Consider the following 26178-nt stretch of genomic DNA (forward strand, 5'->3'; position numbering starts at 1 on the left):
ATTTGGACATTTCAGGGATCATGTCTGGGAAATACTTCTGTATCTAGAATTTTGCAATTCCTTGCTGAGAGAGGCAATTGATATAAGGTTAACTAATTTAAAATTGTTAACCAAAATATTACAGTTTGAGGTATTTGGATGCCAGTCATAGGTCAGCCAATTTCTAAAGAGGGGAGCAGATTCATAAGGCTGAATTGTTTATTCTGTAGGACTTGGGTGTAGAATTATTACTTTTCTTGTGGTTTAACTTTCATGTGCTTGTTTGTATTTTCATATAATCAGCTATATGCATGTAATAGTTCAGAGAATTTTCCAGTGATTATGATACAGTTGCTTCTCTATCTTTTGAGGAACTTTTTAGTGTTCAGTAGCAGGTGTCACCCCACATGAATAGGTTAATTGTTATCGATGGAATTCTGTTATCTCTAGTTTGAATATGAGAAGACCACGATTACTTTTCAATCTGCTTTTTTTCTCCTTTGTTCTCCTGATGTTTCTTCTTCTTTGCTCTTCAATCACTCAATAAATCGATCGTACGCAAGAGGTGGCACGACTCATCCTTGACTTCCAAAGAACTTTGGATTGCGTAAGCATTGGCATCCAACAATTCCTCTGTGCAGATACTGTGCAGGAATGGACGCTTTGCTCAAGATTGAGTGGGTCAGCCGCGAACTGGGTCTTGCTGATGTCACCGCCGCATGAGCTCAGAGCGGGTTGAAGTGGGAGAGGTTTCCACAGACCACTGGAACACCAAGCTCATCCTGAGGCTCCAGACAAGCAACCACCAATCTTGAGCAAGAAGCCACGTGACCATCAACTGGAAGCCCCCCATCCCTCGCACGTGAATAAGAGAAACACGATCCGAACTCCACCTGGTTCTCCATTTTGGCTCAGTGAATGGTAAACAGCTGCACTAATTCTGATCAACCTCTCTTCTTTTTGACTGTGCAGCCAATTAATTGTTGCGCCAACTGGTTGAGTGAATTTGCCATCGACTGGGAACCAAACTGAGGCTTTTCTGGATAGTTCAGGCCTTAGCTTTAGCATTATGCCAATGAGGGAATCAGCTACTACCCAAATTTGACCTGAGGACAATCCACTCTGATATCAAATACCTTTAGGTTTACTAATTTATCTAAGCAGAAATTCACCATCAGCATTTGTCCAGAAGTTTTGGTGGAGCCCAAGGATGAGTGAGAAGGGCTTAAGAGAAAGTCACCATCCACTGTTTCTGCCATTGGCTTGCTGCCAGAAATTTCAACCTTAACCGAGGCGAGTGGACCTTGCGTATTTTCAGCGTCAGGAACCCTGGTGCTCGTTTCAGATGCTGGGATCAGGGTTGAGACTGGGCCAGTTAAAATGATACAAGTCCTCCTACAATGAGTGGGCACTGTACAGGGAATGACATCATCCCGTGCTTCCTGACCCCGAAAGCACATCAGGCTCTCCAGGGTTCTCACTTAGGAATACACCCATTTAAATGGAACAACAAAAAAGAATCCGGTTTAAAGTGCTGAAAGAAACAGTTCTGTGTAACTCAAATTTCAAGGCAGTAGTCCTTATTTTGTGAGGCGAAGTGATCAGTGAGACCATTCACTTGGGGCACTGCTTCCAGCAAGAGCTGTGACAACACTGTCTATATATGACCTCACTGCCTCGGGTTAAGGTGGGAACAACCGAATTGAATTCAACTTCAGTTTATTGTTATTTTAGAAACCACAACTGCAATGCAGTTAAAAAATGAAACAACGTTCCGCCAGAATGATATCACAAAAGCACACGACAAAACAGACTACACCAGAAGATGCATGTTTATTCAGTTTAATCACTGCCTGCAGGTGTGAGTGCTGACAGTGACCTAACTGTGGTACCCCCACACATTATCCAAAAGTCCTCTTGAGGCAGTGGAGCTTGGTGGGGTATCCAGCCAGCTCCATGAGTTTGGTCTCTGTGTGACTCAGTGCCTTCCAAAGGAGAAAAATAATAATGACAATATATATTGGTTATACAGAAACTATCAATTCTTCCTTATGGAGATGATGCATTAGATTATTTACATATTCCACTCAAAAATAATAAGCCTGTTAAGATTGAAGGTACTGAAGCTTTATTGAGGGAGTGTTTTTCTATATTTAATTATTCAGTTTTCTTTTAACACTGATTACTTACGTTGGGAAAAGGTTGCTGGACAAATAAAGCCAAAAATAAGACCAAGACCCGTGGCCAGGAATGACGACTCAGCTCTCTTTAAAAAAAGAATCGAGCTTACACAACTGGAAAACTTTGGTAACTAGAGTCAGCAGAGCAAATGGGCTTTTAATGGAGAAACTCTACAGGGACACCACACGCAGGGCTGCAGAGTGGAACAGAGCAGGATGTGGACGGCGGACGATTTCTTGCACTGTTTGCAGGGGGTCACAGTTCAACAGGTCTGCACTCAAAAAAGGGGGGAAGGGCAAAAAAAGCGAACACAGCAAGAATGATAACAAAAAATGTGCGAGGTCTGTTCCTTCATCGTTACACTTTCTCAGGCTAAAACAATTAGCAATAATCAATCTGCTGATAAATCATTCTCAGCACCCAGGGCAGTGAAGCAGACAGTGTGCGTGCAAACAGAAAGAAAAACAACATTTTACGCTAATGAAATGGCCATGGTTTTAGAAGATTGACCTCGATCAGTAACTTCAGCTTCACACGGATCACATTTTAACAAGCAAGTTCGTGAGAGTCTCACTGGGCCCACGCTATGACACAGAGGAATAAATAGTTTTAATAAGCAACAGTAATGCAAGGTGACAGGCTTATTTCTCTTTCAGAAAATAACACTGCGATCTGTGCTTTTATAGCCAGCCTGCTTCAAAACTTACCAGGGCATGATCGAACTTAAAGGTACTGATGTAGTATGCAGGGATATCAGCTGCAGCCAGGGGCTCTGCAATCTGAGCCACGATTCCACATTCATCTGATGGGAGAAGTTTAAATCTGTTTAACATCCTGCTGTAAACATAACCCTTCACTGTCATCCCTTCAAATAACAACTGGCCCTTTTCGATTAGTACGCAGTGACAGCGTCATTAAAGGAGATTTGCTTTGGGTGGACTGGACATTATAAAAGCTCTGGGATTGGCTCGAGCTTTCATGTCTTGCCCATTCTCACTGTTGCTCACCGTCCCCACACCTCCCACCTGATCAGCTTTCCTTTTCCGGTGAAGCAAAAACAGAGAATGCTGTGGACACTCAGCAGGTCTGTGGAAAGAGAAACATAGTTAACGTTTCAGGCCAAAGACTCCATTAGGCCTTCAGATATAGGCGCAGAGTTAGGCCATTTGGTCCAACAAGACTGCTCTGCCATTTCATCATGGCTGATCCACTTCCCTCTCAGCCTCAATCTCCCACTTTCTTCATGTTTCCTTTCATGCCCTGAATAATCATGAATCTGTCAACCTCTGCCTTAAACATATCCAATGACATGGCCTCCACAGCCGCCTATGGCAGCGAATTCCACAGATTCACCACTCTCTGGCTAAAGAAATTCCTCCTCACCTCCATTCTAAATGGACATCCCTCTATTCCGAGGCTGTGTCTTCTGGTCTTAGACTCCCCCACCACAGGAAACATCCTCCTCACACCTTCTCTATCAAGGCTTTTCAACATTCAATAGGTTACAATGAGATCCCCCAACTCTACCTTCTTTAAGTTAATGTTAAGATAGTTTCTCTTTCCACAGATGCTGCCCGACCTGTGAGTGCTTCCAGCATTTCCTGTTTTTGTCTCAGATTTCCGTCATCTGCAGTTTTAGGATTTGCATGTACTGAGTCAGCTTTATGGGTATAGCATTACCCTCTCTATTCTCCACTCCCCATGTGTAAACCTGGATCGCTACAGTCAGCAGGTTCATCTGTAGAGGACGTATGAACCCAGGTAGCTCATGAAGAAAATTGAAACAGCATAGATGAGAAAAACAGAGAACAATGCTTTAAACTGTAAAACACATGCACACATATGTGCTAAATAAATAACCAGAAATTGAACAGGATACTTCAATTCAAGAAGGAATAGAAGACGGCAGGAGACTGCTTTTCATGGACTAATCACTATATGAAATTACAATCAATCTTTGTATATAAGCCAATTTTACAGCCACACTCAAAAGTTACTTGTACATCGTGTTTTATAGGATTGCTTTTATATCACTGTTTTTTTTTTTTTTGTTTTTCTCATGTTCTTTTTGCTGTTTCTATTTTTTATTCTGCATCAGATCCGGCGTAACATTTCATTTCTCCTTTACTCTCGTGCCCTGAAGTTTGACAATAAACGAAGTAAAATCTTGAAGATATGATCCCTGAGAAGCTTAAGATCTAGAGTACAACGGAACACAGGTCTTATTTAAAGATAAGTGCTTCGATTTATGAGAGAAAAACAGGAACACAGAGACAGATGGAACTCCTTGTCTCAGAACATTTGATGGAATATGCCAGCCAAGAAGGCAGAAATGGGAGAGCTACTCACGTTTAAACTGTGCCCGAATGTTTATATATGACAGGATTGCTCCTATCTGCACAATGTCTAAGATACAAGACGTGTATTCTGAGAAATTTTCTGCATCAACTTCTCTGAATGAAATGCAGTGATAGCCATTTCTGATTTTTTTTCTCTTCTCTCTTCAATTCTCTCACAATCGCAGTCACCCACAGGCCCAATCTCCATGTCAGAGTGCACTGGATAAAGTAGTGATAAGCACAGAGATTCTGCAGACACTTCAGATCCAGAGTAACAAACGCAAAATGCTGGAGGATTGTGGCAGGTCAGGCGGCAGCTACCAAATCGACATTTGGGGCGTGAGTCCTTATGAAGACCACAGGATGAAGTAATTCCCTTTTGAAAGACTTCAAGGCAACTTGGAGTATACTAGCCAAGCAGCACTCACTCTGGGCCCGTGTGGGATAACACGGACTTACCAGGGCAGTGCCTGACCAGGTCAGCTGCTAGGTAAATAAACTGCCCACCTTTGCTCATTCCAGGCCCTTCAAGGGCACCATCCCCATCAATACCTCATCTATCCCTCATCCAATCCCCATCCCAATCCACTACCTCTACCTCTCCTACTCCTATGGTCCTCTGATGTGCTGTCATTCTGATCTCCACCCCAACCAGGTAACACTCTCTTTTCCACACTTCCTCCCATGCACCTCATGTCAACAGCTGCAAATGAAGTTCACCAAGCTACCCCGTTTCTAACATACCAAACAAGGCACGTAGGCATGTCTTAGCCCAGATAACATAGAATAGCAAGAAGCAAATGAGACATATAAGTGTTATGGAATTGACTTTATTACAATGAACTTAATTCAATTTCGTTAGACCTGCAAACTTCTGTTCTTTCACCATTTATTTCAGAATGGCACTGTCTCATTTAATAACTTGTCCCTCTTTCATAATCATACCTTTCTATCTCAAGCTAGAATTTAGAATTAAGAACGGGGGAGCCTTCTCTAAACAACTTTGTTCTTGAGCTGAGATTAGGAAAAAAACTAAAATCCGACGAAGGGTATCCCCCAAAACATTGGTAGTTTCTCTTTCCACCGTTGCTTCTAACTCAGTGAGTACCCAACTTCAGATTTCCAGCATCTGAAATATTCATGATTTTCATCTAAAATTGTGAATATCATATTCTGATTCAGAGCCAGGTTGCAGTCTCTTCAGAAAGATATATCTTCCTTAAATTTTATATTTAGTAACCTCTTTCCTTGGTTTATGGTATGTTTACAAGATGTTAAAAAAGCCAAAATTGACTGATTCATGTAGCTTTTCCATTCATAATACAAACTTGCTCAACTTGACCCCCTGGGAGCAACAACATTTAAGATTTACAGAGAAACATTTTTGTCATTGCCCCAAGATTCCAGAAAACTAAAATCAACTCCTTGGAAAACTTTGTTCAGCATGGCAGAAGACTGAAATCAAAAAGTGATATGAGAAAAATAAACTATAAAAAAACCCACACATAACAAGATTTGTACCATGACCCTTCCAACTCTGCATTAAAGGAATCATGACAAACTTGTCACATTCTTCAGGATGAATCGTACTTTCAAATAATTCTGCAGATCTGTGTCATGAGTTTATATCTTCTTTTTATCAATTAAAAATATTTGGATTGAACAGTGCTGAAAGACTTTAAAACAATTATGTAAATAGTTCAGTACAGAGATGGAACAGAAGGCAGGTTCTGATCTAAACCAGAAGACATATGACTCACAAAATAACAAAGATTGATTAAGCAAAGAACCTTGGACCCAAGTTTAAAATTGTTTCTAGTAAAATAGCCTCATATCCTCAAATAACAAGTAATTTAAGGATCTTGGTATATGACCTTTTCTAAAAACAAAATCTGTGAGAGATCCTATCAATCCTGGAAAAAGAACACTGGCCATTGTCCTGTTTTTTAGGGCAGCAAAATGCTCGTCCTTATCACAGAATGAAAATATCCCATATTAAGGACTTCTGTTTAATTTTCCAGAAGATATCTGAAGTGAACATAGAACATAGAATAGTACAGCACATTACAGGCCCTTCGGCCCACAATGTTGTGCCGACCCTCAAACCCTGCCTCCCATATAACCCCCCACCTTAAATTCTTCCATATACCTGTCTAGTGAACAGAACATCTTGGTCACAAGCTGACCAAGTAACTTGGGATGGGTATTTGTAGCTCAGAGTCAGCTGTTTATTAAAACGGTAAGTTTGAATGTGTTTGAGTTCACCCTTTCCAACTCTCTGGGTTCTCCCTTTTATGCATTCTTCTTTCTCCCGCTCAAGAATTTAGGTGACAGGGTGAGATAGTTCTACAGACCACTACTTTCCAAATCTTTCTGCAGCCAACCACAGGATGCCAGTTAACACGTCGCTCTAAGAGGGCATGGGACATAATTCATGGCATTCAGTGTCCAAGAGGTGGGTTCCTCACCACCTCCTCATGCAGATGAAGGAAGACTCCTCATCAATTAGTAATTCTATTTAATTAATCAAATATAAACTACCAGTATAATTAGGGGGATAAACAGTGTTATTTGCAGCAGTGTATGTGATTTCCCAAAGGTGTGTTGCAAGCTTGGTCCCAAAGTTGAGGAAATCTCTTCAAGAGTCTGGATTGGGAGGAGAAAGCTCCATTGGATTAGTCCCTTTAGGAAACTTTGACAATGGCTAGGCGATGAAGCAGGGTCCAATCTTAAAGTAGAATTACAAAGATGATAACACCTGGATTAGCACCACTTGCAAAGTGGCACTGGGTAAATAAATTTAGAGGATTAATTGTGTCACTCATGGATTGTATGGAGGAATTTAAGTCATGGTAAACAGTCACCAGTTTTCAGAAAGAGGTATCCCTTGTATGAGGACAGGCTTCCCTGGAATTGGACTGGGTCATTCGCTTCTTATTGGGTATGATGCAGAACCTGGTGAAAGGCCCTCTGTGAAATGCTAAATCTCTTTTTCTTTTTCTCCTTGCAGATGCTGGCTGACCTGCCGAGTACCTTGCAGAACTTTCTGTCATCATCGCTTGACAGGCAGAGTTTCCATCTCATGTTAAGACGATGGGAGCGAGGTGTATCACAAGTTGTTCAAGATTTTAAAAACCTGCTCTGTTTTACCAATCACCGTGCCTGCAATAAATTCAGATGAGCAAGAAGAAATCTCTGAAGGAACTTTTAGATCAGTTACGTACCGAATCCTAGAGGCTGCCCACCTATTCGAACCATCTTCCAAAGTTCACCAGACGCACTTGTGAACAGTAGATTGTTTGGAAACCTTAAACGTTGGTGAGATCAGGAAATAAATCAGCTTTAGTTGAAATTATTGTAAGTTAATTTTCAATAGTGAATTCTAAATAAAAATATTTTCAGGTTTCTATGTAATAGTATCTTTAATAATAGTATAGTTTTTTTATCTTGGTACATACAACAAAAATAAACCAATAGCAATACCAATATTAAAAAGGCTTAGAGATTATATATAAAATCTTTGGAAATAATTAATATAACAGGATGCTTTAGTGGTTGCCCTCGTTCCCTGATGTGCTGGGTGTGTGTTTCATTCTGCTGGAGGTGTAGGATGTGACTAGTGCTTCGCCACTTGGAAGGTGAATGTTCCTGGCGTCAGGAGCAGAGAGACAACAGCATGATTCACGTTCATGTGGACGTCAGCAATACAGGGAGTGTCTTCTGGTTGGCTGGGCTTGTGTGTCTGAGTATATCGGTATCAACTGCATAGTGGTGGGGAAATTGGAACTATGAGTGGGATCTCAGTTTGGTCAGAGAGTGACCATTTGATTCAGCCCCTGGGAGCTTGGAGTAGATCTTTCCTCCACCCATCCCACGTTAAAAAGATACATTTTGGACTCCATAAAATATTCCTCACTCTGCAGCCCAGAGAAACTCATGCTAGCCAACACCCTGCAGTCAGCTGAATCTTAAACCTTCACTTATTAAATGAGGCAATCAATACCAGGAAGGATCAAGTGCTCAGGTAAGTGGGCTAAGCAGACAGCGACTGATTATTCTCCTAGCTGCTGATAGTTCTTCCCTCCCTAGTTCTTGGAACAGCTGCTCAGTGGTAGGCCAACTTTAGAGGAAGTTGTCTTCTCTTGCAACTACACTGGAGGGGAATGGTTCTCGGGAACTTCCAGGGCAATATTTAATACCTAAGGCCGTTCCCCAATGAGAAAAGATGGTATCATTTTTAATTCCTTACAGAAATGCTTCCGAAAACTGCCCTGGTTGCACACTGATCGTATGCGGCACAGGAAGTTTTTTTGGAGTTCTCTTACCTCTGTTGTGTCTGTACGTCCATCACTAGCGAGATATAGCGTTCGATGAGGGAAAAGGAGAAGAACCGAATGTGACCACTCTCCTCACTGCCTATCGCAGAATCTTTTACACTATGACCACAGGGAACACAGATTGAGATGTAATGGATCTGGTCTTGTTACTGTATTCTAACACACATATTCATCCACAAATGTTTTCACTGAATCACAATTTACATGGACGTAGCAGAGAATATTTCATTTGTAGTGATTATTTTTCCAGGAAATAGGTTCAACAGTTATGAATCAAAACTGATTTTAAGTTCCAAGTTCAAAGTCCATTTATTATCAAAGTATGTATAGATTATGCAACCTTGAGATTCATCTCCTTACAGGCAGCCAGGAAACAAAGAAAACCAAATGAACCCATAAAAACCATCGAACGCCCATTGTGCAGAGAGAAAGAGAGAAAAAAAAGCAAATCGTGCAAAGCAAAAACCGCAAGCAAATAGCATTCGGAGCTGAAGTTCGCAAAGAGAGTCCCAAAGTTTAGTGTAGTTCAGTGCAGAGCCATGTCGCGGAGCACTAATCTGAATCGGCCCGTCCGTTGCCTCGGGCCCCTCACCGTGACCTTTCCAATCTCAGTATTTCACGGTCAAAAAGGAATCGTGATTTGGTTGTCCTTTAAACTAATTCCATTGGCTCTTTTTAAAAAAAAAATAGACTCTGTGACGAAGATAAATTGTTGTGATCTTTTTAACTTACCCAGTAGAATAAAACATGACATCCATGAGAAGCGTGGCTACAGTTGGTAACGTATCGGGGTCCAAGCTGGTGACACAGAACTTGTTACTGGGACTGGACAGTGGATGAATAACTGGCCTCTGAACTGTGTGACAGATTACAAAAACAGTGTGTCTGAAAGCCCTTCAGTAATGGTGATTACTGCCTGCTCAGCGTGGTCCTGCTGGTACACGGGAACATATTACAGCCACTCTTAATGACATTTGATTTCGCGATCCCCATATTTAACAAGCAACACTCAAAGAATGTCACAGTCACTTTCACATTTAGTGACTGCCGGAGAGGTTCAGAGGAGGTTCTCTCTCCCTAACCACACCGTACGTCCACTATCACTGTGCAGAAATTTAACCAGCCACTAGTCAGCGGTGGGAAGATCTGGGGAGTGGCAGTGAGCAAGATGTCTTAATTGACAAGTCTTCCTTCCGGGAAGATTTTATTAATGAGATAGAATTTGCAGAACCTGAAATGAATTATGGCTGGGATCATCACACGCTGTGCTGATGGTTGCAAACATAATCACAGGACTGTTAAGGCACAGCAGGAGAACGAACGTTCAGCCCAATGAATTCTTGCTAGCCTCTAACTTCCATTGCCCTGTGCTTTTGCTATTACCTTGCAAATTACTCTCTGCAATCACGTCTGTCTAGTTTCCTTAAGAAAGCCCTGACTTAAATTTTTTACTACCCTTACCATTAACCACTTCCAAATCATCGCAGTTGCTTAAGGAAATTTCTTCCTGCATTCACCCCATCTCTTTGCCCATTGTTTTGAATCTGAGTACTTCTGATTATTCTGCAAATGGGGAAAAAAAGCTCCATTCAGTCGTCCTATTAAACATGTCTTGATTTTGCAGCCCCCTGTTAAATCTATTTTCCCAGTTGTTTGCTCCAAGGGAAACAACCCCAGCTTCTCCAGTCTAACCTTGCCCCGCAATCCCTCATCTCCGCAGCCATTCTAGCAAATCATTTCTGGACATCCTCCCTGAGATGAGACGACCATGCGCGATCTTACCAGTAACTTATTCAGATTCAACATTAATGTCCTTGCTTTTGTCTCCATTGTTTATGATGCCCCAATGCATTGGCATTACTGCACACATTATCAAAGTGTCTCACCACATTCAAAGGCTTATGTACATTAGGGAGAATTCCTCATTCTTTCACACATTTGGGACAAGCCTGTTGTAAAGCTTGACTTTTTCGGGTGAGCACACCACAGTGGTACACGATGTCATGAGTGGCATCACTCGTCAGCTGACCCCATCTCACTGCCAGTTTGTTATTGTTATTGCAAACGACACGTTTCACTAACACAAGAGATTTTGCAGAGTAAAACATGCAAAATGCTGGAGGAACTCAGCAGGTCAGGCAGCATCTATGGAGAGACAGAAAGAGTCAATGCTTCCGGTAGAGACCCTTCATCAGGATCGGTAAGGAAGGTGGAAGAAGCCAGACAAGAAGTTGGAAGAAAGGGAAGGTGATAGGTGAAGCCAGATGAAGACGATGATAGGTGGAGGGGGGAGGGGATGAAGTGAGAAGCTGGGAGGTGATAGGCTAAAGGGCTGAAGAGAATGGAATCTGATAGAAGAGTAGACCACAGGAGAGATGGAAGGAGGAGGGACACCAGAGGGAGGTGATAGGCAGGTGAGGAGAAGAAAAGAGGTAAGAGGAAAACCAGAATAGGGAATGGAAAAGTAGAAAGAGAAATTACTAGTAGTTCATTCTGTCAGGTTGAAGGCTACCTAGATGAGATATGATCACTGGGAAAGGCTCTCTGATGCCTCCTCCATATCGGTGAGACCTGACAAAGATTGGGGGACCGCTTTGTCGAGCATATTCTCTCCGTCTGATTGGGGAGGATTTTCTGGTGGCCAACCATTTTAATTCCACGCCCCCATTCCCATTCCAACACGTCGGTCCATGTCGCAATGAGGCCACTCCTAGGTTGGAGGAGCAACGCCTTGTATTTTGTGCCAGCTTCTCCTTTCATTTCCCCTCCCCCCACCCACCTACCTTACTCATCACCTGACATCACCTGTCACCTATCACTTGCACTTCTTCCCCTCCCCCCACCTTCCAGTCCTGGTGAAGGGTCTCGGCTCAAAACATCGACTCTATGGATGCTGCCTGACCTACCGACCAGCATTTTGTGTGTTAGGACACATTTCACTACATGTTTTAATATAATAAATAAATTAATCTGAATCTGACTGTGATCAAGCCAATGTCTTGCAGAGCTCCATCTGATCCAGCACACACTTTGCCTACAGAGACACTTATTCCTGCACCTCCGTGGGAGCTTCAAACTGTACGTCTAGACTCCACTGTTCTCCTCTGCGGCAGAATGCCTCCCAACCTAAGATATCAGTCCTCTTTTGCTGGACCCCGTGACAAATCTGGCGATAGAATGAGAGGTCGTATACACCTGGAGCTGAGCTCGAGCCCACCAGTGGCAGGTTGACCACAAAGAGAACTTCACTCACAAAACTGCAACCTCACAACTACAGTTCAGTGTTGAACTAATAAAACATCTCCACTCTTGATTTGCATTTTTTTCTTTCCACCGAGGACATTTTTTCTCCCTGTTTCATCACTGACACAGTAATTGATTCCTTCACAGTCCTTGGTCAGGGTAATTGTGGCCAGTATGTGCAAGTCCCAATAGTACAGTGTGCGTTAACTCACCTAGTTTTGGCTTCACAAATCCATTGGTGATTCCTAGGTGGTCAGCAGCAACTGTCTCCCCATTTACGACCCTGAGGATGGTAAATTCTGCTGAGAGAGTGTGCATAACTAGGGGCAGATCTCTTTCCCGTACCTAAGAGTGAAAGAAATAAAAAATATCAAACCTCTTCTAATGCCTTGAATGGGAATGGGGTCAAACACAGACACAGCTCTAGGAATTCTCAGTGACACTGGAGATATTGAAAGGCCACAAGGTTAGAGCGTATTCTGGAGTTACGGTACATAGCAAATACTAATTCCAACAGCAGCCAGTCTTCAGACCTGAACAAGGATTGTAGATTGAATTTAAAACGTAGCTCTGAACAATGGTCTTCCTGGAGCTGCAGACTGGGGTTGATTGCAAACCAGGAAACTCATACACCTGAGATATCTGCATAGGTATGAAGGCAGCTAAAGAGAGACAATGCTGATTAACATTCAATCTAGGGTGCGGGTGCAAAGAATTAGATGTTTGAAAATGATGTGCGACTTAAATGAAGCACTGTCGACCCAAAGTATTGAAGTAAACGATGTTGTTGTAACCATTAAAACTGTCCCGAGTTACCACTGATCTTCCAATTCATTTGTCTTGTTGGGCTTGTGCTACTTTGATAATGTGTAAGAACTGCAAAACGCATTGTATTAGGACACTCTAAATGTTTCAACAAACACATACCAATCCTCACAGAGGGATCAGAAGTGGAGAGAGTGAGCAGTTTTAAGTGCAGTTTTATCAAGATCTCCGAGGACTTAACCCGTTCCCAACATATTGGTACAGCTTAAAAGAAGGCAAGACAGTGGCTATACTTCATTAGGAGTTTGAAGAGGTTTGGTATATCAACAAATATTTGGTATATCACTCAAAAACTTCTATAGATGTACTGTGGGGGGCATTCTGACAGGCTGCATCACTGTCTGGCATGGGGGGGACCACCGCACAGGACTGGAAGAAGCTGTAGAGGGTCGTAAATTTAGTCGGCTCTATCTTGGATGCTAGCCTACAGAGTAGTCAGGACACCTTCAGGGAGCGGTGTCTCAGAAAGGCCACGTCCGTTATTAAAGACCTCCAGCACCCAGGGCATGTCCTTTTCTCACTGTTACCATCAGGTATGAGATACAGAAGCCTGAAGTCACACACTCAGCGATTCAGGAACAGCTTCTTCCCCTCTGCCATCCGATTCCTAAATGGACATTGAACTCTTGAACACCACCTCACTTTTTAACATATATTATTTGTTTTTGCACTATTTTTAATCTATTCAACATACGTATAATGTAATAGATTTATTGACTGATTGTTTTATTATTATTCCTCTTCTATATTATGTATTGCAATGAACTGCTGCTGCTAAGTTAACACATTTCACAACATATGCCGGAGATAATAAACCTGATTCTGATTCTGAAGTCAAGTAAAGGTGGATATTTTTAGTGAATCAGAATTAGCTTTAATACACTTGTCATGTGCTCTGAAATCTGGTGTTTTGTGGCAGCAGTACACACACACACAAATTAAATAAGTATTGGAAACAGAGAAGAAAAAATACTGAGGTGGTGATCATTGTCCATTCAGATATCTGATAGTGGTGAGGAAGGAGCTGATCTTGAAACTTTGAGTGTGTGTCTTCAGGCTCCTGTACCTCCTCCTTGTTGGTAGCAATGACAAGGCAGCGTGTCCTGGGTGATGGGGTTCCGTGATAATGGATGCCACCTTTTTGAGGCACCATCTTTTGAAGATGTCCTGGATGCTGGGGAGGCTAATGCCCATGATAGAGCTGGCTGCTTTTACAACTTTCTGCAGCTTCTTATGCAGTGGCCCCTTCATACCAGACGGTGATGCAACCAGTTAGAATGCTCTCCACGGTGTATCTGTAGAAACTTGCGAGTGTTTTTGGTGACATACCAATTTTCCTCAAACTCCTAATGAAATATATACGCTGTCGTGCCTTCTCTGTAATTGCTGCAATATGCTGGGCCCGGGATAGATCTTCAGAGATGTTGACACCAAGTAACTTGAAACTGCTCACCCTTTCCACTTCCGATCCCTCGATGATGACTGGTGTGTGCTCCCTCTCGTTCTCCTTCCTGAAGTCCACAATCAATTCCTTGGTCTTACTGGATGTTGAGTCAAGGTTGTTGCTGCAACACCACTCAACCAGCTGATCTGTTTCGCTCCTGTACGCCTGCTCATCACAATCTGAAGATCTACCAACAACAGTTGTGTTGTTGGCAAAGTTTTAGATGGGATCTGAGCTGTTCCTAGCCACGCAGTCGTAGGTGTAGAGAGAGTAGAGCAGTGGGCTAACCATGCATCACTGAGGTGTGCCAGTGTTGACCTGACTGTCAGCGAGGAGAAGATACTATCTCAGATCTGCACAGACTGTGATCTCCCAGTGAGGAAGTCAAGGATCCAGTTGCAGAGGCAAGGTACATAAGCCCAGGTTTTGGAGCTTGTTGATTTGAACTGAGGGTATGATTGTGTTGGACATTGAGCCGTAGTCAATAAAGAGCAGCCTGACGTAGGTATTACTATGATCCAAGGCTGTGTGGAGAGCCAATGACGCTGCAGATCTGTTGTGGAGATAGGCCAATTGCAGCGGGTCCAGGTCCTTGCTTAGGCAGGAGTTGATTCTAGCCATGACCAACCTCTCAAAGCCCTTCATCACAGTAGATGTGAGTGCCACTGGGTGATAGTTGTTGAGGCATCTCACCCTGCTCTTCATGACTGTCACCCTTTCGAAGCAGGTGGGGAAACTCCAAATGCAGCAGTGAGAGATTGAAGATGCCATTGAACACACCCGCCAGTTGGTTGGCATAGATTTTCAGAGCCCTACCATGTACATCATTAGGGCCTGACTCCGTGCGAGTGTTCAACCTCTTGAAAGAAGTTCTGTCATCGGCCTCTGAGGCAGAGATCACAGGATCACCGGACGCTGCAGGGATCTATCCAGGCACTGTTTTATTCTCCTTTTCAAAGTGCGCATAAAAGGCATTGAATTCATCTGGGAGTGAAGCATCCCAGCTATTCATAATGCTATGGTTTGCTTTGTAGGAATTAATGGCCTGCACGCCCTGCCAGAGCAGGCATGCATCCAATTCCATCTCTAACCTCAATCTGAGTTGCTTTTTACCCTTAAACTATCCTTCTGCAGGTTGTGCTTCTGCAGTTCTGCATCACTGGTCTCGAACGCCACAGATCTAGCCCTCAGCAGACTACAAACCTCCTGATTCAGCCATGGCTTTTGGTTTGGGTATGTATAGTATGGTCTCGAAAGGCACACGCTCATCCACACAGGTCTTAATGAAGGTGGTGACAACCGTGGCGCATGATGCAGGTCCACGTAGAAATTTGACATTGAAATGGCTGTTCGGATTGTGGTCCTGAAAATACAGATCAAGGTGCAGCCTCCTTCCACAGATCTGTAATCTTTATTTACATAACCTACCTCTGTACAGCCCACTCCCTGGTCTCTCAAAATAATCCATCCCATGCTGGAGAGTTCTGTGCACCTGGGTACACAGTTATACGCACGCTCCCAATACAACACTTACAAACACAGAAAAGAATTGGACAACGTCTGTTCGTGTAATTTTGTGACGTTACCACAAAATCTTTCCCCAAGCTACCTGGTTGAGCATATATTTTTACAAGAGGCAGCGTTTAAAACAGCATTCATTTACAGTGAGCTCTGATAAGTGGACACGGAAAGGATATTTCCTCTAGTGGGCAATGCTTCCGAAAAGAAAGGGCATCCCATTAGAACAGAGATGAGGAGGAATTTCTTTAACCAAGTGGTGGTGAATCTGTGGAACTCACTGCCACAGATGACTGTAGAGGCCAAGTCATTGGGTGTATTGAAGCTAAGTTCTTGATTAGGAAGGGCGTCAAAGGATTTGAGAGAAGGAAGGAGACTGGGATTAAGAAGGATAATGAATCAGCCATGATGGAATGGTAGACCATATGTGGTGGATCGAATGGCCTAATTCTGCTCCTGTGTTTTATGGTCTCATGAGTTTATAATCCATTATCAATAATTTAGAAAACTGTCTGACTAAATGATATATGACTTGATCACTTTCCACTCCCCAAGGTCCAAGTTTTAGACTTTTAATTTAGGGTAAGAACATAAAAAATGTAATTTAAAGTGTAAAAGTTCTACTAGTCCAGCACTAACAAAGTCTCAAGCGTCTTAGAACTTTTTGCTCTCTATTCAGGCATGGCATGAGGTGGTTTGATAGAGGTGGACAAGATGATAAAGGGCATAGATCGAGTGGAGAGCCAGAGCCTTTTTTTCCCAGGGCAGAAATAGGTAATACGAGGAGGCGTAATTTTAAGATGACTGGAGGGAAGTATTGGGGGGGGGGGGTGAATGTTAGAAGTAAGTTATTTACATAGAGAGTGGTGGGTGCATGGACCGCACTGCCAGGGATGGTGGTAAATGCAGATACATTAGGGACATTTAAATTGACACATGGATGATAGAAAAATTGAGGGCTGTGTGGGAGGGAAGGGTTAGAGTGAACTTATAGTAGGTTAGAAGACCGGCCAACAATGTGGGCCGAAGGGCCGGTAGTGTGCTGTAATTTTCTATGCTAAAACTGACGCAGTGCACATCCAAGGAAAAGGCGCAGAAGGATCTTACCAGGATGAAGTCTGTTTGGTAGGTGGAGAGCATGAACACGGAGATATTGTGGTCTGCAAGTGGTGCAATAACTGACTTGGCAATCTTGGTGACTCCAATGGGCTGAGAGCTGGAGAAACTTCCACCACCAGACACAACATTCAACGCCAGCCACATCTCATCAGCCACACTCAGGAGGTCCGACCTCGGCAGTTCTAGAAAGACAAATAAATACCACACAGGCTATTACTTTCAATCAAAGCACAATGTGTGCCACAGTTTGTGAAACAATCAGACGACGGTATTTTCAAATGTTAAAAACCTGGAAAACAAACCCAAGAGTTTCTTGAAATAAGGATTAGCTTTACTTTTCACATTTACATCGAAACAGGCAGTGAAATCGGTCATTTTGAGTCAAATCAAATCAGCGAAGATTATGCTGGGCAGCCCACAAGTGTCACTGCACTTCTGGTGCCAACAAAGCACGCTCACAACTCACCAACCCCAACTGTGCTGTACATCTTTGGACCATGGGAGGAAACTGGCGCACCTGGAGGAAACCCATGCGGTCACGAGCAGAACGTACAAACTCCTTACAGGCAGTGGCGGGAATCGAACACAGTGTGCTTGCCACTCTGCCACCCTTTAAATTACAATGCCACAGGCAACGCAGTGAAGAGGCAAGAAGGGCCGGTTGGTTACGGCAGTCGTGTTGGTGCAGTCTATCAGGGAACCATGGCTGGGTCTTCCAGAGTAAGAGGATCATACAGCTTGACCAAAGTAAAGCGATTGAGCTACCTTGCCGCCCCGAGAACATTTTTGGGAGCAAAGTTGTCTAAACTCTTCTTTGGATCTTACAGCCATTCCCTTCTGTTGCAGTCGACTTTGTCCGGCATTGTTCCAGCTGCAGAGTCCCCTTTGAGCCTGTGGCAGCGAGCCCAAGTTCTCCCCTCGCTCCACTCCGAGCGGTGCGTAGTGGGAAGTGCAAGTGCGCAGATCAGGAGGCTGCTCTCGGCTTCGCTGGTCCAAGAGAGCGAAGTGGATGGTTTTACTGCCTTTAGCCCATAAAAATGGAGAAGATTGTTTCTGACTGTAATTACAATGTTTTGCACCTCTCCGCCACCTCTGAGCAATCCGCAGTATAACAGCTTGAAACAACATTGGACAACCTGTCAAAATCAGCCCCAAAGGTGCTTGTTTTGATTTATGTTTCTGTGCAGGAAGTTTAAACAGCAACCTGCCTTGGAGTTTCTGGAATGTATCCAATGTGTAGATTAATGTGACAGTGCAGATTAATTAATTAGTTATACTGAAATATCAGAAACCTACATAATGTGTTTGCTTGCTGCTGATTACTACAGGATAGATTGTAAAACTGTCAACTCTAGAATCAAATGTACATTTTTTCAGAGCTAAGCTACTGTGCTGCTTGTCTATAATCTATTGGGCTTCCAACTTCCAGGAGCTTCATGAGGATGTGTAGTTTAATGACCCTTCAACAAAGCGTTAGTGGTTTTTCAGGCATAAACTGATCCTTTAATGTGTTTATTGCATGTGCAGTCATTATGAAGCTCTTGATGAGAGTGGAATCAAGGCCTCTCAGTATAGATTTTGTGTTCATCTGCCACCCACACACATTATTGTCTGGTACGGTGCTACTGGAGATGCTCAAGTTGAAAACATGCTTGTAGCTGCCAGAGATATGACCATTTGTATACATAATGGGAGTATTGATGGTCACAGGTTAATGTGACTCGAGAGTCCTGTTCTTAAATAGTTTAAAAAAAAGAACTATTAGGTATCATTAAAACTTATTTAATATTGAAAGGTCCGGATAGAGTGGAAGTGAAGAGGATGTTTCCCATGATGGGGGAGCCTAGCAGCAAAGGGCACAACCTCAGAATAGAGGGACGTCCATTTAGAACAGAGATGAGGAGGAATTTCTTTAGCCAGAGGGTGGTGAATCTGTGGAATTCATTGCCACAGGTGGCTGTGGAGGCCAAGTCAATGGGAATATTTAAGGGGGACATTGATAGGTTTTTGATAAGTGAGGGTGTGAAAAGTTCCAGGGAGAAGGCAGGAGAATGGGGTTGAAAGGGAAATGTATCGGCCATGATGGAATGGTGGAGTAGACTCGATGCACTGAATGGCTTAATTCTGCTCCTTTATCGTATGGTCTAACTGCCCGATAAGAAATTTACCTTTGACATGTCTGAAACCCCACTTAAAAACCAAGTTTTGCTACAGGCGATTCCTACTCCATGTGCATATAGAAATTCAAGTTCACTGTCATATGTATGGACAGATGCAATGAAAACTCTACTTAGAGCAACATCCCAGGCACAAAGCATCAAAAACAAAGCAGCTGGATCATTTTAGGCAAGGATGTAGAAGGTTTAAAGAAAATAAATGTGAGAAGTGTTGCTATACTTCCTAGCAGGTGTGAACTTCTGTGTAACATTAATTAAAACGTACCTGCAAAGAGGTAACACTCACAAAATGCTGGAGGAACTCAGCAGGCCAGGCAGTATCTACGGATAAAAAGCACAGTCGATGTTTTGAGCCGAAGGGCCCTGGCCTGAATTGTCAGCTGTGCTCTTTTCCATAGATGCTGCCTGGCCTGCTGAGTTCCTCCAGCATTTTGTGTGTCTTGCTCAGATTTCCAGCATCTGCAGATTCTCCCTTGTTTGTCACTCTTATAGAGGATTGACTTGAAGCTCTCTCAAGAACAATCAGACTCTTTTTGCTTCAGGAAGGTCCTAAAGAGTGATGATGTTGGACCAATGTTGCTTTAGTAGCCAAAATTATGTGCCAGTTGTATATCTTCTCTAAAAGCAGTGTATAATTTGCTCACCTCTATCTGAAATACTTAAATATATCTGTTTATAATGTATGAAATTTAAATCATGCAGAAAATGTTTAGTGTATAATCATGACATTCAGCATTAAATAAACGTTCATTTTCTTTTATCCTTTGTACCTGTCAGAGACAGCGACTCAGTCAAAGCAGGCGTGAACAGGCCCATCTGCGGCCTGGAATTAATAATGGTTTACACTCTTCTCTGCAAACATTGTTCAACATAAAACTAACACGGTGCCAGTAATGAAGTGAGTGGTCACCGGTTCCGCACGGTTGACATAATGTGTGCATCAGTCACTGGTCCGAGTCAGTGCACGTCCATTAGCTTAAAAGTGCTAACTGCACCATAAGCAAAAAAAGGCAAGCAAAGTCAAATATGTCACACTTCGTGGACAGATGTTCAGGAGAAATGGGTTTTGAAAAACTCCAGAGCAACATTGTTTTTATTTATCTTTTTTATTCCTCTTATTAAGATGAAAGCAAATACTTGGGGATGATAAAGGTTTGAAGATTTAGATGCAGTAGTTCTGGGACTGTTCAGTCTCCTGGGTTCCCTGCTGTTCTCTGACAAAAAATCACCTTTTCCCACATTAACTCGCTTTGTCAGCAGGTAAATATCATGGCCACGAAAGCACACCAGCTCCTCTACATCCTCGGCAGGCTAAGAAATTTGGGGTGTCCCCTTTGGCTCTCACTGCGTTTTAATATTGCACCACAGACCGCATCTTATTCAGGTGCATCACAGTCGGTACGGCAGTTGCTTAGCTGAGACTGCAAGGAACTGCACAGAGTTGAGGACACAGTTCAGCACGTCACAAAGAAACAACCCTCCCTCCAAGGACTTCGTCCACACTTCTTGATGCCTTGGCCAAGCGTCCAGTGTAATTCTATCAACCCCAGACATTCTCTCTTCTCCTCCTTCTCATTGGGTAGAAGACACAGACATGAGAAAGTACATACCACCAGGCTCCAATTTGCTGTTATAAAACAATGAAATGAAATGATAAGATGAACTCGATCTCACAATCTAGCTCATCATGGTCTTGCCCCTTATTGTCTGCCTGCAATGCACCTTCTCTGTAGCTCCAATGCTTTATCCTGCACTTCTGTTATTGCATTTCCCTTGCACTCCCTCAATGTACTGATTTTTTTTAAAAATTAAGTAATGATGGCATGCAAAACAAAATTTTTCACTGTGCCTTAGTACATAGAACGTGCTTTATGTTTTATGCCTGAGGTTTTGGCCTTCACACATGCTTTTCCTCAAAGAACATGCTGTCACACTGAAACCAAGGGCGATTTTCATCACTGATGTCTGACTTTGCCAGGGCGTGTCTCCAGACGTATTGGGAGTAGCTCATAATGTCTTGATCCTAAATGGCAAGGGACCTTGTGGTGCCAGGGCCTTGTGTGAGCATACCTGCCTGCAAAGTGTTTAGTGTTTTTAGCGCAACACAGCGGAGTAGGCTCTTCTGGGCCTTTGAGCTGTGCCGACAATCCCGATTCAACCCTAACCTAATCACGGAACAATTTACAACAACCATTTAGCCTACCCGGTATGTCTTTGGACTGTGGGAGCAAACGGCAGCACCCGGGGGGGGGAATCCCACACATTCCATGGGGAGGAGGTGCAGAGTCTCCTCACAGAAGACGCTGCGATTGAGTTCCGAAGTCCAACGCACCGGGCTGCAACAGCGGCACGCTAACCGCAGTGTTACCACGGCGACCCATGGTAAGAAGCTGGGGCAAATTTAACAACTGGCTAAGCCCTGCCCTCTGCTCGACTGAATGTCAAATCTGTCAAGGACACTGAATAATTGTTCGTGTCCCTACAGTCAGAGGTATTCCAAAATAATTAAGTCAATGAGAATTGAAGTGATTCACTTTTACAATATTTAATATATCTACAAACCCAGTTAAGCAATTTAAAAAAGGTAAGGCAATGAGCTGAGGCAAAACCTTCTTACAAAGCCTCACCAGTTAATTTGTTCTATATCCCACAATATTTAATTTATACTCTTTATTTATGCGGAAATCATTTGTAGATTTAAATCTTACTTTCCTATGTAATTTTGTGTTACTGTGCTTTACACCCTGGTCTGGAGAAACGTTGTCTTGTTTGACAGTATACGTGTATAAACTTAAACGACAATAAACATGACTTGTTTTATTCAATTTCCCTTTCAATAAATGATAAGATACTTGTAGTTTTCCTAATTACTTACCGTACTACATATTTGCCTTCTGAAAATCAGATCCTTCTGTACCTCGGAACTCCCCAATCTCTCACACTTTAGATAACATACTTCATTTTAAATACAGGTGTCTCCCGCTTTACGAATGTTCGCTTTACGCCACTTCGCTTTTACAAAAGACTTACATGAGTAACCTGTTTTCGCATTACAAAGAGGATTTTCGCTTTTACGAAAATGTTTCCCATGTAAATTAATGGTTCTTCGCTTTACGCCATTTTGGCTTAAGAAAGGTTTCATAGGAACGCTCTACCTTTGCAAAGGCGGGAGGCGGGGGGAAACACTTGTATTCCTGGAATTGGAATTGGTTTAGTATACCGAGGTACTGTGAATAGCTTGCCTTACATGTGGTTCAAACAGATCAAGTCATTACACTGTGCATTGAGATAGTACAAGCTAAAATAGTAACAAAATCCAGAATGAACTGTAACAGCTATAGCGAGAGTGCAGTGCAGAGAGATAACATGGTACAAGTGCATAGCAATGTTTTGAAGTTAACTGTCCATCTTATTGTACTAGTGAACCATCCTATAGTCTTATAACAGCAGGATAGGGGCTACTCAGCCTGGTGATCTGTGCTTTCAAACCTTTGTATCCTCTGCCTGGTGGGAGAGGGGAGAAGAGAATGTCTGAGGTGGGTGGGGTTTTTGATTATGTTGCCTGCGAGGCTGCAAGAAGCTCAGGCAGAGTCGGTAGAGGGGAGGCTGGTTTTTGTGATGTGCTGAGCCACGTCCACAACTCTACAGCTGCTTGTGGTCACGGGCAGAGTCGTGATGCTTCCAGATAGGACGTTTTCCGCGGTGCATCAAAAACAAACTGGAAGGGTCGATGGGAGCATGCCAAAACTCTTTGGCTTCCTGAGGAATTAAGATGTCTGGGCATCCTTGGCCGCAGCATCTCTATGATTGAACCAAAGCAAGCTATTGATATGTTCCTAGAGACTTGAAGCTCTGAACTTTAGCACTGTTGATGTAGACAGGAGCATGTGTACCACCCCCCTTCTGACGTCAATGACCAATTCTTTTGTTTTGATGACATTGAGGGAAAGGTTGTTGTCATGACACCATGTCTCTATCACTTTCCTGTACTCCAACTCATTGTTATTTGAGCTAAGAGCCACTACAGTGGTAACAATGGCAAACTTGATACCACCATTGAGTTAGAGCAGAAACTGGCCACACAGTGTACAAGGAGTAGAGTAGGGAACTGAGGACCCAATCTTGTGGAGCACCAATGTTGAGAAGATGAGTGTTGAGATTTCTGCCAAAATAGTCAATCTCTCTTTTCCCACACTATTCTCTATTTGCCAGACCTTTGCGCAATCACTTGATCTTTCCTCAACTCTTTGGAGCCTCCTTAAGTTCCCTTCACACTCATTTTTCATTCTATCTTTGTGCCGCCAACGAGTTTAGCAAGCGTACTGTCAGTGCCATCGTCCAAGTCATTGATATGAAAAAGAGGCCTGAACACCAATCCCTGTGGAGCTCATTACAGCTTGCCAACCAGAGGGAGATTTCTTCATGCTTATTCTCTACTTTCTGTTTGCCAGCCGGTCCTGCACTCTCACCAATGCTTTACCTCCCACATTCATTTTTAATCACAACAACCTTTGATATCGCATCTTCCGAGCGCCTTTTGGAAACTGAAGTACAGTATGTTCACTGGTTCTCCTTTATCCAAAGGACGTTACTTCTTCAAAGAAACTCGGGGTGGTACCGAGGCACAGCTGGTAGAGCTTCTGTCTCAGAACTCCAGCAATCCTGACACGGGTGTTGTCTGCGTGAAGCTGGCGTGTGATTCCTTTGATTGAGCTCTGGTTTCTTCCCACCTTCCAAAACCATTTGGGATTTGATAGGTATAGAGGCCATGCTAAATTGTGGAAGAATCTGGGAAGGAACTAGTTTAAAAATGGATGTCTGATCTCGGGGTGGACTTGGTGAGCAGAAGGGCCTTCAGTGCTTAATCTCTACATAATTCTCAAATTGTGTCAACCTTGCCTGATTGCTTTGCATTTTTCTTAATAACCTGCTGCATAGAAACATAGATCTACAGCACCTTACAGGCCATTCAGCCCACAATGTTGTACCGACCATGTAACCTACTCTAGAGACTGCCTAGAATTTCCCTAGTGCATGGCCCTCTATTTTTCTAAGCTCTATGTACCTATCCAAGAGGCTCTTAAAAGATCCTATTATATCCACCAGCAGCCCATTCCACGTACCCACCACTCTCTGTGTGAAAAACTTACCCCTGACATCCCCTCAGTTCCTATTTCCAAGCATCGTAAAACTAGGCCATTTCAGCCCTGGGAAAAAGCCTCTGGCTATCCACAAGATTAATGCCCCTCATTATCTTATACACCTCTGTCAGGTCACCTCTCATCCTCTGTCTCTCCAAGGAGAAAGGGCCAAGTTCACTCAACCTATTTTCATAAGGTACACCCTCCAATCAAGGCAACATCCTTGTACATCTCCTCTGCACCCTCTCTACAGTATCCACATCCTTCCTGTAGTGAGGTGACCAGAACTGAACACAGAACTCCAAGTGGGGTCTGACCAAGGTCTTATATAGCTGCAACATTACCTCATGGCTCTTGAACTCTATCCCATGTTTGATGAGTGCCAACATATCATACACCTTCTTAACAACACTGTCAACCTGCGCAGAAGCTTTGAGTGTCCTTTGGACTCGGACCCCAAGATCTCTCAGATCCTGCACACTGCCAGGAGTCTGACCATTACTATTATATTTTGTCTTCAGATTTGATCTACCAAAATGAACCACTTCACACTTATCTGGGTTGAAGTCCATCCGCCACTTCTCAGCCCAGTTCTGCATCCTATCAATGCTCTGCTATAACCTCTGACAACCCTCCTTTGCTAATGGTTTCTAACATCTCCATTTAATAAATATAAAACCGGGGTTGCCAGCCTTTTTTATGCCATGGACCAATACCATAAAGCAAGGGGTCCATGGACCCAGGTATTGAACCAACCAGCCTGCTCTTTGTCTCCTTCCGTTCCCTCAGCACCAAGCACAGGGGCCAGGCCTACCCTCGGGACCTACCAGCGTACAATCAACACCTCAGGTAGCCCTCTCATGCTCGTCTCCATTACTTGAGGCCAGGGATGTGTATTGACCTTAGAAAGGGGCAGCAGAATTTTGGAGTATGTCTTAAAACTCTTTACGCAAAGAAAGAATCAACAGTTATTGGGCAAGTACAGACAGAGCATGAAAGAGGCAGCTGGTCGCTAGATAGATGAGCTTGACTGGAACAAATAGCCACCCTCACCTATTTTTATCTTATCAGGACAACAGGACAAATACACTTCCACTTGGTGTTTTGAAGACGAAGGATAAATCAATAAACAGATGGATCCTTCACTGCAAACTGAATCCGCTTTTCCAAAGCAAATGCTTTCAAGTTCATTACATCCAGGTGTCAGAGCAAATCAAGAAAGCCATGACACAAATGGACTTCACGTTAATTTCAGTATCAGTCAATACTCATAGCAAATGGTGCCTTAAATAACGGCCAAGCAAATGGCAATAATGGCTTTGAAGAGGATGGCAATCTGTGCATTCTGCTATATTTAATGAATGGAACACAGTCAACTATAAATAATCAGTATCAGTTTTGAACTACGGTCAAAGCTGACTAAAACTGCTTTCCTAATACGGCTGCAGTCACGGTTTGCCTTCTCTGTTTTGTTCAGTCTCTTGCATCTTGCTTTTAGTCTTCCTCAACCTTTTGCTATTCACTGACCAATTAGGAAACTATCTTAAGCCTAAACTGCTATTCTTCCAATTACCCCAAACATAACCAGGTGTGGCATCTTTGTTATAACTCCACGCTTCGCAGCTTCGTCTAGCTGGTGCAATCTTACGATGTGACAAGTCGGGCCCTGAAGACAAGTAGCTGTGCAATTCTTATGAATGTGCTACCGACACCAGGCTATTGAGGACTGCTTCGACTTTGACCCATGTTTTGTTTGGACGCTGGGTAGCACTGCTCAGGTGTCAGTTCGTGTGCCTGTAATGACAACAGCTGAATTGAAGCGGAACCCGTGACTCCCCAGTCAGCCCAGGGGCAAAATGATTCAGGCACCCCAGT

General features: G+C 43.2%; 1 protein-coding gene across 1 annotated transcript in view; it reads right to left on the bottom strand.

Annotated features, from left to right (window-relative positions):
• The window catches only part of LOC140731770 (cytosolic arginine sensor for mTORC1 subunit 2), a 186950-nt gene that overhangs the window by 20834 nt on the left and 139938 nt on the right, over positions 1-26178 (bottom strand). The window contains exons 3-8 of the mRNA XM_073053550.1: positions 16974-17167; positions 12292-12424; positions 9569-9692; positions 8825-8935; positions 7724-7806; positions 2868-2962 (exon numbers count right to left, since the gene is read on the bottom strand). Of these exons, the coding sequence (XP_072909651.1) occupies positions 2868-2962; positions 7724-7806; positions 8825-8935; positions 9569-9692; positions 12292-12424; positions 16974-17167 (740 nt within the window). The remainder of the gene's footprint in view (positions 1-2867; positions 2963-7723; positions 7807-8824; positions 8936-9568; positions 9693-12291; positions 12425-16973; positions 17168-26178) is intronic.

Source organism: Hemitrygon akajei, chromosome 8, assembly GCF_048418815.1.
Source record: "Hemitrygon akajei chromosome 8, sHemAka1.3, whole genome shotgun sequence".
NCBI lineage: Eukaryota > Metazoa > Chordata > Chondrichthyes > Myliobatiformes > Dasyatidae > Hemitrygon > Hemitrygon akajei.